Source organism: Myotis lucifugus, unplaced genomic scaffold, assembly GCF_000147115.1.
Source record: "Myotis lucifugus unplaced genomic scaffold, Myoluc2.0 scaffold_18, whole genome shotgun sequence".
In the NCBI taxonomy this organism is placed as follows: Eukaryota; Metazoa; Chordata; class Mammalia; order Chiroptera; family Vespertilionidae; genus Myotis; species Myotis lucifugus.
The window spans coordinates 3955437-3967663 of NW_005871066.1; the positions used below are offsets into that span (position 1 = coordinate 3955437).

Below are 12227 nucleotides of genomic sequence, written 5' to 3' on the forward strand. Positions count from 1 at the left end.
TCTGATCTGGGGAATGAATGAATGGATGAATGAATGAATGAATACGCGGGAAGCGCGCGCTTGTGCCTGCCCTTTCGCGGTGTTCGGGTCAGAGCCACTGTGAACCTGGGAACGTCTTCTCCTCTGGTTGCTAGCCCTGCAGCGCTAGTGGGAAGAGAGTAAACTTTGGGTGAGGGGCTTGTCCTGCGGACGGGGAGGGGCTGTCAGTGGAGGGGAGTGCGGACTCGCCCTCTGGGCCTGAGGACTTCTACCCGGATTGAGGGCGGAGGCCACCCAGAGGCCGATTCCAGCTCAGCAGAAGGAACTGGGACGGGAGACTCACATCCTTTGCAGGCGCGCCTGGCCGCACGGAGGAGGGTCCAGGGAACCGCTGGGAGGAGGGCGGGTGGAAAAGGAGAAACATCGGGTGGGAGGTTGGATTGAGGACCTTCCAGCTCATTCCTGTCATCCTGCCATTCTGTCATTAGCTTTAATTCTTAAAGGTTGGTGTTCACGGAGTTAATTAATAAATTGTTCTGTTGCAGGATGCTAAGCCAGTCCTGTAAGGAAAGGTCTTCAAAGGGCTACAAAGCTCGATAATGACCCTCCTGGGAGCTTTGACACAAAGTGCATGGCTTTGCTGGAGCCTGGCCTGCTCTGCATGATATGTTTACTATGTTCTCAGTGTGGCCCTGGAGCTGAGTGTCACCTCAGTAGGACAGTGGCTGCAGGACAGGGCCTTGCTGGGCTGGCACCCACCGTCCTGGCCCCTGGGGGCCCTCGGTGTGGTGCTCTGTGTCTGCCAAACCAAAGGTTCCTCACCCCATACACCATTGGGAAGATCAGTCTTCTGACGACACAGAGCCAGTTATTACAGTCTGAATGGATTCACAGCTGGCTTCTCAGATGGTACAAAAGGATGGGCCTCCACCAACTTTTTTTTTCCACTTTTTATTTACTTTTATTTAATTTTTTATTAAGTTATTACATATGTGTCCTTATCCCGACATTACCCCAATTTTTTTTTTAATGTTAAGAATTAACTGCAAAGACACATGTAGATTCTTGACTGTCAGAGGGCAGAAGCCAACTATACATTAATATAGCCCCATTTCCAAATCTGGTCTGTTTCAGAGTTAAATGTGACTTTAAACTTGGAGAATTTTTCTTTTTTAATATGTTAAAATCACGGATTGTTTAGCCGTAGGAAACACCATCAACTACTGTCCTTTAAACTGTGAAAACAGTGGTGAAATGGACTTTTGAGGCAACGCCATGGCCAATCGCAGATTTCCAATGTGTGGTTCCATCACACTTCTTTTCACTTTGGCAACAACAGTTACATATTTTTCAGGAGTTTGGATTTCAGTTCGATTGGCCATATGTTGTTGTTTGTGCAACTCCTGTGGCTGAAAGGATGTATTATTGTCGGATTTGTAGTCTGTACTACAGACTCCCTTCCGTCTCTATGCATAAGGCGTACCATTCGTGTTTCTCATGAATGGTTGCAGGTGACCTGTATCATTGTCCCAATTTGTGCAGGTTCCAGTGCTGTTGCTAAGTAAGTTACGGCTAGGACCTGCCACCACTTTGTGTTAGAAAATAGTTGAAGCACTTGCTTTGGAAAGCACTGTACCACACCTCAGCGGCTCAGTCTATTCATGCCCAGTTCTTCTCTATGTAATATTCGTGGGGCAGCTCCTCCTCTGTGCACTAGAAAAGCTCTGGCATTTGGCATGTACCATCCAGCTGCCTGTGGTCCAGGCATCGTGCAGGGTCCCTGCACCTGGACTCCAGTGGGGTCCATGCGGGCAGAGAGCTGAGGGGCCGGAGGCAGCGGCTTGGGCTCACTCTGGCAGAGGCGGTGGGAGGATCTTGAATTGGGACGTTCAGGGACATGGAAGGGGGAGCCTCTGGGACAGACCACCTTCCCTCCAGCAGGCCCTTCCCTCCAGCAGGCCCTTCCCTGTGCTGACCCCAGCCCCTCAGAGCAGGTCACCCAGCCCCCCGCCCTGAGTCTCTTCCACGTTGAGTCGGTGTAGCGATGCTGGGTGGACAAGCTGACAACGATAATGACAGTTTGGAACCATAACGAACTCACATTTTCCCTGTGATCTCTTGCTTTCCCTTCTTCCAAAGAGAAAATCATTGTGCTAAGACGGCAAGTGAGTTACAGTTTCGGTGAATTTGAGTTCTGCATCTCAGCGGGATGTGGGAGAGCGTCCGTTTATTTATATGTGATCTCGAGTGTCGGGCATGTTCTATTAACTGTTTTAGACATAACGTACTTCTAGGTTTTTATTAAAAACACCCTTTTTAGTTTAGCCTACAGTTGCCTTTTTCTTGTTATGTTCCTGTTAACGTGGTTGATGATGGGTTTGTTTTCTTTTTTCTTTCTAGTTATGAAAAACCTCCTCCTGGGCTTATCAAGGTCAGTGTGAAGTTGGTCCTGTGGCTCTTCTCTTAGACATAAGTCACTCAGTGCGCGGACTCCCTTTGTGATCACCCTGTTTCTTCCCGCAGGTGCCAGTCAGACACTTCGGGCTTTGTCACAAGCCTGTGCCTTTGTGGCAATTTACTCAGCCGGGTGTCTGTTCCTTAAGAACCCCAGGCAGGCCCTCAGCCATCGCCCCTCCTCTCTCCCTCCATCTCTGCTGCCCTGGTGCTGACTCTCTCATCTGGCACTGGTTTCTCAACTGTCATCAGCTCAGAGAATGGAGACTCTGGGGCTCCCCCGCCCGAGTCCCCTGCAGGAGCCCCTCCTCCAGCCCCCTGGCCAGTGTCTGTTTCTCTGGGGGAGCGAGGCTTAGAGGAGTGGTGCAAAGCCAAAGCAGCCTTTTCTGTTTAAAGATTTAAACTTTCAATTTTTAAAAAAGATGTAAGCCAGGCCGGCATGGCTCCGTGGTTGAGCATCAGCCTATGAACCAGGAGGTCACGGTTCGATTCCCAGTCAGGGCACATGCCTGGCTTTCGGGCTTGATCCCCAGTGCGGGGCGTGCAGGAGGCAGCCGATCAATGATTTTCTCTCATCATTGGTGTTTCTATCTCTCTCTCCTTTTCCCTTCCTCTCTGAAATTAGAAAAAAGATATATATATTTTTTAAAAATGGAGGGAAACGGGGGCATCGGTACAAAAATAAAAATTTTTTAAAAATAGAAATAAAAAAAGAATTTAAAAATTTTTATTATAAATGTAATATTCATGGAAACGGGGGTGGAGGAAGCCCTTAAGTATAACTAGTTATTCAGTAGTGACATGCATAGCAGAGATAGAACACGTGTGTGACTAGAAAACATGGCAGTGGCTCGCAAGGTTAACAAGCAACATGCCATTTCATTATTCCAGGCGGCCTTGCTTAATTCTTATGCTGTGCTCATTCCACACAGGGTTTTCCCATTAAAAAAAACATTTATTGATTTTAGAGGTGGGGGGAGAGAAACATCGATTTGTCGTTCCACTTATTGAGATATCCATGGTTGATTCTGGTATGTGCCCTGACTGGGGATTGAACCTGTAACCTTGGCATATCAGGATGACACCCTAACCACTGAGCTACCCAACCAGGGTGAGGTGAAACCTTTTTCTTTTTTTGTTTTTTTTAAAATATAGTTTATTGATTTTCTTACAGAGAGGAAGGGAGAGGGATAGAGAGCTAGAAACATCGATGAGAGAGAAACATCGATCAGCTGCCTCTTGCACACTCCCTACTGGGGATGTGCCCGCAACCAAGGTACATGCCCTTGACCGGAATCGAACCTGGGACCCTTCAGTCCGCAGGCCGACGCTCTATCCACTGAGCCAAACCGGCCAGGGCTGAAACCTTTTTCTTGATCTTGGAATCTGATATACATTAGAATTTCGAGCTTGCAGATCACTCCTATATGAAGGACAGATTTCTATCCGCTCCAAGAACAGCCACTTCGTTTTTGTGATGTAGTTCTTCCAGCACATTCACTTCCACTTTTTCTGTCCTGCCTCAGTGGTGTCTCCGGTTCCTGAGAGGTGACTCGTGATGACTTTGGGAGCTCCCCCCTGAGAAAGCCAGGCCCCCTGTGTTCTGAGGCAGGTGGAGAGGATCCGGCGCTTTCTGGCCAGATTGTTTACTCGCTGTTTCCCTTTTTAGGAGGATGAGACGAAGCCGGAAGACTGTATACCAGATGTGCCAGGCAATGAGCATGCCCGGGAATTCCTGGCTCACGCGCCAACCAAAGGGCTTTGGATGCCCCTGGGGAAGGAGGTCAAAGTTATGCAGTGTGAGTGTGCAAGCGCGTCCGGGACTCCCGAACACACGCGGGTGACACCACGGTTCACAAGGGAATGGGGAGTTGTTTAATGAGAATATAGAGTTTCAGTTTTACAAAGGAAAAGAGTCATGGAGAGGGAGAGTGTGATGGTAAATGTTATGTATATGGGCCAACCTCATTTTATTGCGCTTGCTTTATTGCGTTTCACAAATGTTGGTTATGTATTGACTGAAGGCAAGATGGTCCACTTGCAAAAACATTACGACTCACTTTATTGTTATGGTCTGGAACCGAACCCATAATATCTCCTAGGTCTGCCTGTATTTTTACCACAATTTTTTAAAAATTTGGAAAAGTTCAGTGTGGGGCGCGGTTACAGTGTTTTGGCCAGGTTCAAGCCTCGGACTAATGAAAGGACAGGGTCCTCTCATTGCCACGTGCAAGTCCCAGCTGGAGGGCAGGGCCCTCCCAGCACAATCATAGCCAATGGCTGTGGTTGTGAGCTTGAACCTATGGTCCAAACACGTGGCCCCACGTGCCTTGTGATGGAGTTCGGGTGCATGTAGTTGAGTAGGGTTGGAACTCACGAGAATGCTGTAAACAACGTGATCACGCTCCTACTTTGCCTCGTGGCATCTGCTATAAAATAAAGACACGGCTTGTGGGCGCTGGCGCTGTCTCCTCATCAGGGAGCAGCGTCCCACCGAGACCCAGCTTTCATTCTCTTGTCTGTCTTTTCTCAATCCTTTCCTCCCCCCCACTCAGGATCACCTTTGGCCGTAACAGTTCAGCCCTAGCTGGTCTGGCTCAGTGGATAGAGCGTGGGCCTGCAGACCAAAGGGTCCTGGGTTCGATTCCAGTCAAGGGAATGTACCTTGGTTGCAGGCTCCTCCCCTCCCCGGGCCCTGGTCGGGGCATGTGCAGGAGGCAACCAATCGATGTGTTTCTCTCACATCGATATTTCTCTCTGTCTTTCCCTCTCTCTTCCACTCTCTCTAAAAGTCAATGGAAAAATATCCTCAGGTGAGGACTAACAAAACAAAAAAATCTAGAACAGTTCATAGTAGTATGTGGAACCGCATTATAGGTTTGAACTACGTGGGTCCACTTATACACAGATTTTTTTTCCAGTAAGTATTATAAATGTATTTTCTCATGATTTTCTTAATAACGTTTTCTTTTCTCTAGTCACCGATTCTTTTTATTGTAAGAATTCAGTACGTAATACATATAGCATACAAAATATGTGTTATCAGTAAGGCTTCCAGTGAACAGTAGGCTATTTTTTTAAATATATTTTTATTGGTTTCAGAGAGGAAGGGAGAGAGATAGAAACATCAATGATGAGAGGGAATCATTGATTGGCTGCCTCCTGCACGCCCCCTACTGGGGATCAAGCCCGGAAACCCAGGCATGTGCCCTTGATCGGAATCAAACCTGGGACCCTTCAGTCCGCAGGCTGACGCTCTGTCCACTGAGCCAAACCAGCCAGGGCAACAGTAGGCAATTTTAAGTTTTGGGGGAGTCAGAAGATACATGTGGATTTTCAACTGGGGGTAGGGCTTTATAAGGTTTCAAAATCCCAGGCTTCCCGCTTCAGTGGGTGCAAGCCTGCTGCTTTTCACAGCCGCTGGCGTTGTAGGCTGCTTGCTTTCAAGACTTATAGAAGGGGTGAGAGGGTCCAGTTAAAATGCCAGAGATCCTGCTGTTCTTAGCCAAGGTCCACTGCTTTTTGTTGAATTAATGCTCCTCAGGTCGTGGCAGGCCTTTGGCTAATTCCCAGGGTTGCACAGAAGTTGATTTGGGCAAATTTGCAACTCCTGTCAGTGCTTTTATGGAAGAACAAATTTATAGAGATTGTCACTTGGCCATTCTTGACATACTTCCTGGGTTCTCACTTCTGAAAAGAATTTTCTTCATTGTCATTTAGATGACTTTTTAGGAAGGGAATGAAAGCAGATGAATGTGTTCGGTCTGACATCGGTACCCAGAAGCCTACAACTTTTTTTAATTTATTTGAGAGAGAGAGAGAGAGAGAAACATTGATTTTATTGTTCCACTTATTTATGCATTCATTGGTTGCTTCTTGTATGTGCTCTGAGCAGGGACTGAATCTGCAACCTTAGTGTCTTAGGATGGTGCTCTGACCAACTGAGCTATCCTGCCAGGGCCTAGAGGTTTTTTTGTTTTTTTTTTTTATTTTTATTTATTTATTTATTTTTTATTGATTTTTTACAGAAAGGAAAGGAGAGGGATAGAGAGTTAGAAACATCAATGAGAGAGAAATATCGATCAGCTGCCTCCTCCACACCCCCCACTGGGGATGTGCCCGCAACCAAGGTACATGCCCTTGACCGGAATCGAACCTGGGACCTTTCAGTCCGCAGGCCGACGCTCTATCCACTGAGCCAAACCGGTTATGGCTAGAGTTTTTTTGGTTGTTTTTTTTTGAAGTTTTTGAAGTTTGAAAATTACTACTCTGTTTGATGAGGTTGTGAGTTGCATTTCACTTTCCATTTTATAGATATTTGCATTGACTTGGAAAGTAAGTGTGTTTGGGTTGGGACCAGACCAATTCTACCAAGAAGTAATTGAAGTTTAAGCTTCAGGGAACCTCAGTGGTGCCTTTCAAGGGCCTGCAGGGATCCCATCGATATGTTGATATGGTCATACGATTTTGTAAAATTTGCCCAAGGCAAGATGTTTGTTTTTTTCCCTAAAGCGCGCACTGCCTCCAGGTCCCACAAAACTTGAACTTGTTCCAGACATGTAAACTATACATACCTTCATTCTTTTTTATTGGTTGTAGTGTTACCTAGAACAGTGGTTTTTAAACTTTAATATGTCTACAAATCACCAGTAAGTCTTTTGAAATTCAAGTGTGTGTCAGTATTTCTGGAGTGGGCCTACTGCTATGCATTGCCAGCAATCTCACTCACGCGTTGCCAATTTTCTAGACTCTTAATGGTTCATTCACTGATTGCATATGCTTTTCGATTGGAGTCTAATGAAGAAAAACCTTAATGTGATCTACTGATTATCTTCATTAAATGACACTGTGTTATCTTACGGAAATATTCCCTTTTTTCTTTGTTTTTAGGTTGGCGCTGTAAACGGTATGGTCACCGAACGGGCGACAAAGAATGCCCTTTCTTTATCAAAGGCAACCAAAAGTTAGAACAGTTCAGAGTAGTAAGTAGAACCCCACCATGTGAATTTACATTTATTAGAAATAGTGCATGTCCAGTAACTGGTGAACTGGAGTTCATATAAAATACATTCCCTGAAGCATTTCGGCCAAAGTATCTGATGTTAACTACATGTCTGTTAAGTTACATTTGTGTGATAGATTAGTTTATTAACAAAAAACTAACTTCTTATTAAAGTGGCACTTGCTTATATGTTGGGAATAGTGCTTCTTTTTATGAAGTATACATTGTTATTTATTCAGTCTTTATTTTTTTTTATTAATCTTCACCCGAGGATGTGTTTTTTATTGATTCTAGAAAGAGAGGGAGAGAGAGAAACCATCAATTGGTTGCCTCCCTTACACGCCCTGACTGGGATCAGACCCAAGACCTTTTGGTGCACAGGATGACGCTCCAACCAACTGAGCCACACTGGCCAGGGCCAAAGTTTTTTAGACATTTAAAATGTTGTGCTTTAGCCCAGCCAGTGTAGCTCAGTTTAGTGTTGGCCCACGCACCAAGAGGTCACCTGTTCAATTCCCGATTAGGGCACAGGCCCAGGTTGTGGGCTCAATCCCCAGTAGGGGGCATACAGAAGGCAGTCTATTAATATTTCTCTCTCCCTTCCTCTTTCTCTAAAATCAATAAAAATATTTTTTAAAATGTGTTTTAATTTTATAATAATCTTAAATACGTTTTTGATCAGTCATTCCTCTTCTAGGTAGAATGTCAATTTTTTAAAATTGATTTGAGAGAGAGAGAGGAATGGGAAGAGAGAAACATCGATTTGTTGTTCCACTAGCCAACTGAGCTACTTGTCCAGGGCAGAATGTATACTTTTATAGATACTATAGAACATAAAGTGGTGATAAACCTCAAAAACTTTAAACATATTCTTTTTTATTTTTATTTTTTTTACTCAGAAAACCCACTTCTAAGAGTTTACCTTAAGGACATAGGAGAACATCACTATATACATAGCTGCTTATGTATGTATCAGGATAACTTTATAATTATATGATTGAAAAAAATGGAAAGAGACTTATGTTAGTAGTAATTACCCCTTAGGTAGTGAGGTAATAAATTTTTAAAAAATTTTTTTATAACCCAAAAATTTCTACAATAAATATTTCTTCTTTTTTTTAATTGAGGTAATTCACATACCATAATATTTCTCATACTTATTCTTATTTTTAAGTAATTCAAGTCATTTTAAGTTATCTGTACTTCTGTATACTTCCAGACTTGGTTTAGGGTACATATATTTTTGTGTATCTATAAATGCTTCATTATCATCTATTATAATTCACTTTTTAAAAAAACCTATCTCTTAGTCATCTATACACATAGACCAAAGAGAATTACCTCAATATTTCTACCTTGTATAGTAGTTTGTGATTCTGCCAGAGTTTATTTACTTATAAAAGATACTTAAATTATATGCTATATATATTTTTTCAATCCTATATTTTTAAATCTTTTTTCTTTTTAAAAATTATTTTATTTTATTTTCAATCCTGTGTTTTTCTAATTGGAAAATCCTTTTCACAGCATCAATGAGTTAGCAGTCAGGAAGAATTAGAACATGTTAAAAAATTACCAAACTGGAAAAAAATAACTGGTTTTAGTAACAGAGAGATTTAATATTTATTTAATTAATGGTTCATGAAGTCTTACCCAACCTTAACTTTCTCTAACCCTCAAGGCACATGAAGATCCCATGTATGACATCATCCGAGAGAATAAAAGACACGAAAAGGATATAAGGTGAGGTTGTCCTGATGATAACAAGACCCTCTTGAAGTTTTAAATGGTATTACGTTGGAAACTATTCCTATTAGAGGAGCAGTGTAATAAATGTGGTGCTTTCATTGCGCAGCACTTGGAGGTCAGGAGGACTTACTGAAAAGGCTGGTGTTCAGGAATGAGCAGGTAGCCTGCTCCACTTGGATTAGCTTAATGCAGTGGGCGTGGCCCAGCCTGCTGACGCATGGATGGTTGATGTTGGCAGCCCTCTTCCTGGTGTGTGGTTCTACTGTTTGATTGGTTCTCTTTCATATGATTTAGTTTATCTTCTCCAATGTCTTCAGGGATCTGAGCTATTGTTCAACATGAATAAAGACAGTGAAAAAACAGGAGGTTTTTATTTTTTCAGATTTGTGGTCTTGAGTTATAATTGTTGAGGGGGTAGATTACATAGTATGAACTTGAGCAGTGGGGGATGATTTAGGAAAGGCCGTATCTGTTAGAGGTTACAATAGGAGGGCCTATAGAAATATGCAGGCACACCTCCTTGGGGCATGTGCACTCACATCTCCTTTTCAAGTGAATATTATCTCCTAAACTCTAAGGGACCCCATGAGACTTGCAACCAGGGGAGCAGTGGGGAGTGACAGCGCATCCCTGGCTAACCCCCTGATGAAAAGGTCCCCAAGGCCCCCTTCCTCTGACTTCCTAGTGAGCGAAGCAGCCCCGCGTAAGCTCTCCTGTTACTTCCATCCTAGTCCCGTCCTTGTTTCACTGTCCCCAGCTTTAATAAACATACTATCAAAAAATAATAATAAAAATTTAAAAAGGAAACGTGGAAATATTTAGGACAATGAAAAGGATACAGAACGATTGTACACAGGTAGATAGAATGAATGTAAATAGTCCTGTAAAATAGGCATGGATGTGGACAGGAATGGGCAACATGCAAAAATAAAAAATAAGTACTGTATTGGATGAGGTGATTATCTGTGACTTTTTTTATCCTCACTACTAATCTTATATTTAAAAACATTCTTCGATGCCGAAACCCGTTTGGCTCAGTGGATAGAGCGTCGGCCTGCGGACTGGAAGGTCCCAGGTTCGATTCCGGTGGGCACATCCCCAGTGGGAGATGTGCAGGAGGCAGCTGTTCGATGTTTCTCTCTCATCGATGTTTCTGACTCTCTGTCTCTCTCCTTTCCTCTCTGTAAAAAATCAATAAAATATATTTTTTTTAAAAAACCACATTCTTCGACGATGTTGTTACGGTTTCTGGTTCTTTGACCAGTCTTCTCTGTCTAGGATACAGCAGTTAAAGCAATTGCTGGAGGATTCCACCTCAGATGACGATAGCAGCAGCTCCAGCTCCTCGGAATGTAAGGAGAGACACAAGAAAAGGAAGAAGAAAGAAAAGCATAAGAAAAAGAAGAAAGAAAAGAAAAGGAAGAAGAAGCGAAAGCATAAGTCTTCCAAGTCAAGTGAGAGCTCGGACTCGGACTGACAGCCGCTCGGCTTGTCCGCGTTCTCGTCTCAGAATCACACACTGTGGCCGAGAACAGGGGGCCTGGAGTCGGAGAGGGGACACCAAGGAGCACATCGGTGTCACACACACGAGTGACTTCTCACCTACCTTCCAGGGAAGCTGTGACCCCCGAGAGGGACTGTGTCTTCCCAGGTGCCAGCTCTGGACGGCGCTGAGGTCGGCAGGACGGGCCCTCCCGGTCCTCCTCCTGCTGGTCACTGTGGCCTGCGATTCCTAGGAAGTCGGGGTGGCCGGACTAGAGCCTCTGAGGACACTCCTCCAGGGCTGCCACCTCCACAGCAAGGCTGCTGAATTCCCAGGCTTCAGGCTCCACTCTTGTCTGTTGTTGAAGATAATAAAAGCTCATTATTTATTTTTCAAATGTATTTATTTTTTATTTCTGAATAATACATGCATGTGTTCCAAATTTCAAAGGTACATAAGGTTTAATTATGAATCTTAAGCAAATGTGGGTTTTGTTTGTTTTTTAACATAAAATGCTAGCATATCATCCACATTTGTTTTCATTTTTTCACTCAACAGTGTAAAGTATGTTGGGCCTTGCTGCTCACAAAAGCCTGTGTTCATAAACCCTGGCACGATGGGTTGAGTTTTTTGGGGGCGGTAGGGAGGGGTAATTGGGTGTCCTGTAATAACAGTAAAAAATCATGTACTTAACTTGCTTAGATCTTATTGCCATCACCCCATGATTATGATTATGCCCAGAACAACTGATTCAGAAAAATTATAAGGATTTAGGGATGACTATACGGGGTCAAGCACCCACATCCAAAATTCACCGTCGCCCTGTTGGCTAAGCACAGCCCTCCTGGGAACTCCTGGTTTTGACTGTGTGCAGCGAGGCAGTTCTGCAGTCTGGGCTGGTGCCTGCAGCTAGGGGAGGGCGTCTGTTCTTTGAGGAGCCAAGGAGGAGCCACATCTTGCTCAGGGACAAGTGTCCCTCCCTCTCCAGCTTCAGTTGCTGCTGTCATCACTCAGGGTCCCTGGAACTCACTATTCCCCTGGGGGTTGGATTCTTTACTAGTATAAAGAGTAACCGAGACAGGCTCCTTCCCCAGCTCTCTCCAGTAACTGCTCCTAGACCTGGCCTTTGAAAGTTTATCTCAGCGACACAATTGGCCCCGATTGGAATGTTCTTTCTGAAAACCCTAAGGCCAGTTAATGCAGCCATGCCTTACACTTACCCTGAGCATCCTAGCTCAGCATGCAGCAGAAAATTCTCCTGCCTGGAATTTTCTTTATTCCGATGGTATGCCATTTATGTTAAACATGTTCTCTTACAATCTGGAAGAAGCATGCCAGTGATTCTCAAACTGGGGTAGTTGTTGGGAGTTACCTTACATTTTGGACTTGATTTCCAAATGTATGCTTGACTTCATCTAGCCTCCAGGATAAAGGGAAGACTCCAGGAAGGACCACAGTAGGGAAGTGTGCAATGGCACCGCCTTCCTCTTTCTGTGCTTCCTCTTCCATATACTGGCATCAGCATCTTCCCCACCTCCTAGGGCCCAACATCTTCCCCAG

The 12227-nt window shown here is 44.2% G+C and overlaps 1 protein-coding gene across 3 annotated transcripts in view; it reads left to right on the forward strand.

The window, feature by feature from the left end:
- Positions 1-11064, forward strand: part of LOC102432598 (retinitis pigmentosa 9 protein homolog) — a 16232-nt gene extending 5168 nt beyond the window's left edge. Inside the window, exons 1-6 of one of the 3 annotated variants that reach the window (XM_023751056.1) lie at positions 189-888; positions 2380-2410; positions 4103-4232; positions 7324-7415; positions 9117-9178; positions 10449-10574. In XM_023751056.1, coding sequence (XP_023606824.1) covers positions 611-888; positions 2380-2410; positions 4103-4232; positions 7324-7415; positions 9117-9178; positions 10449-10476 — 621 coding nt within the window. In that variant the 5' untranslated portion in view covers positions 189-610 and the 3' untranslated portion in view covers positions 10477-10574. Of the gene's footprint in view, positions 1-188; positions 889-2379; positions 2411-4102; positions 4233-7323; positions 7416-9116; positions 9179-10448 lie in introns of those variants that run through there. The other 2 variants (XM_023751053.1, XM_023751055.1) reach the window with 2 other exon arrangements.
- The last annotated feature ends 1163 nt before the right edge of the window (positions 11065-12227 follow it).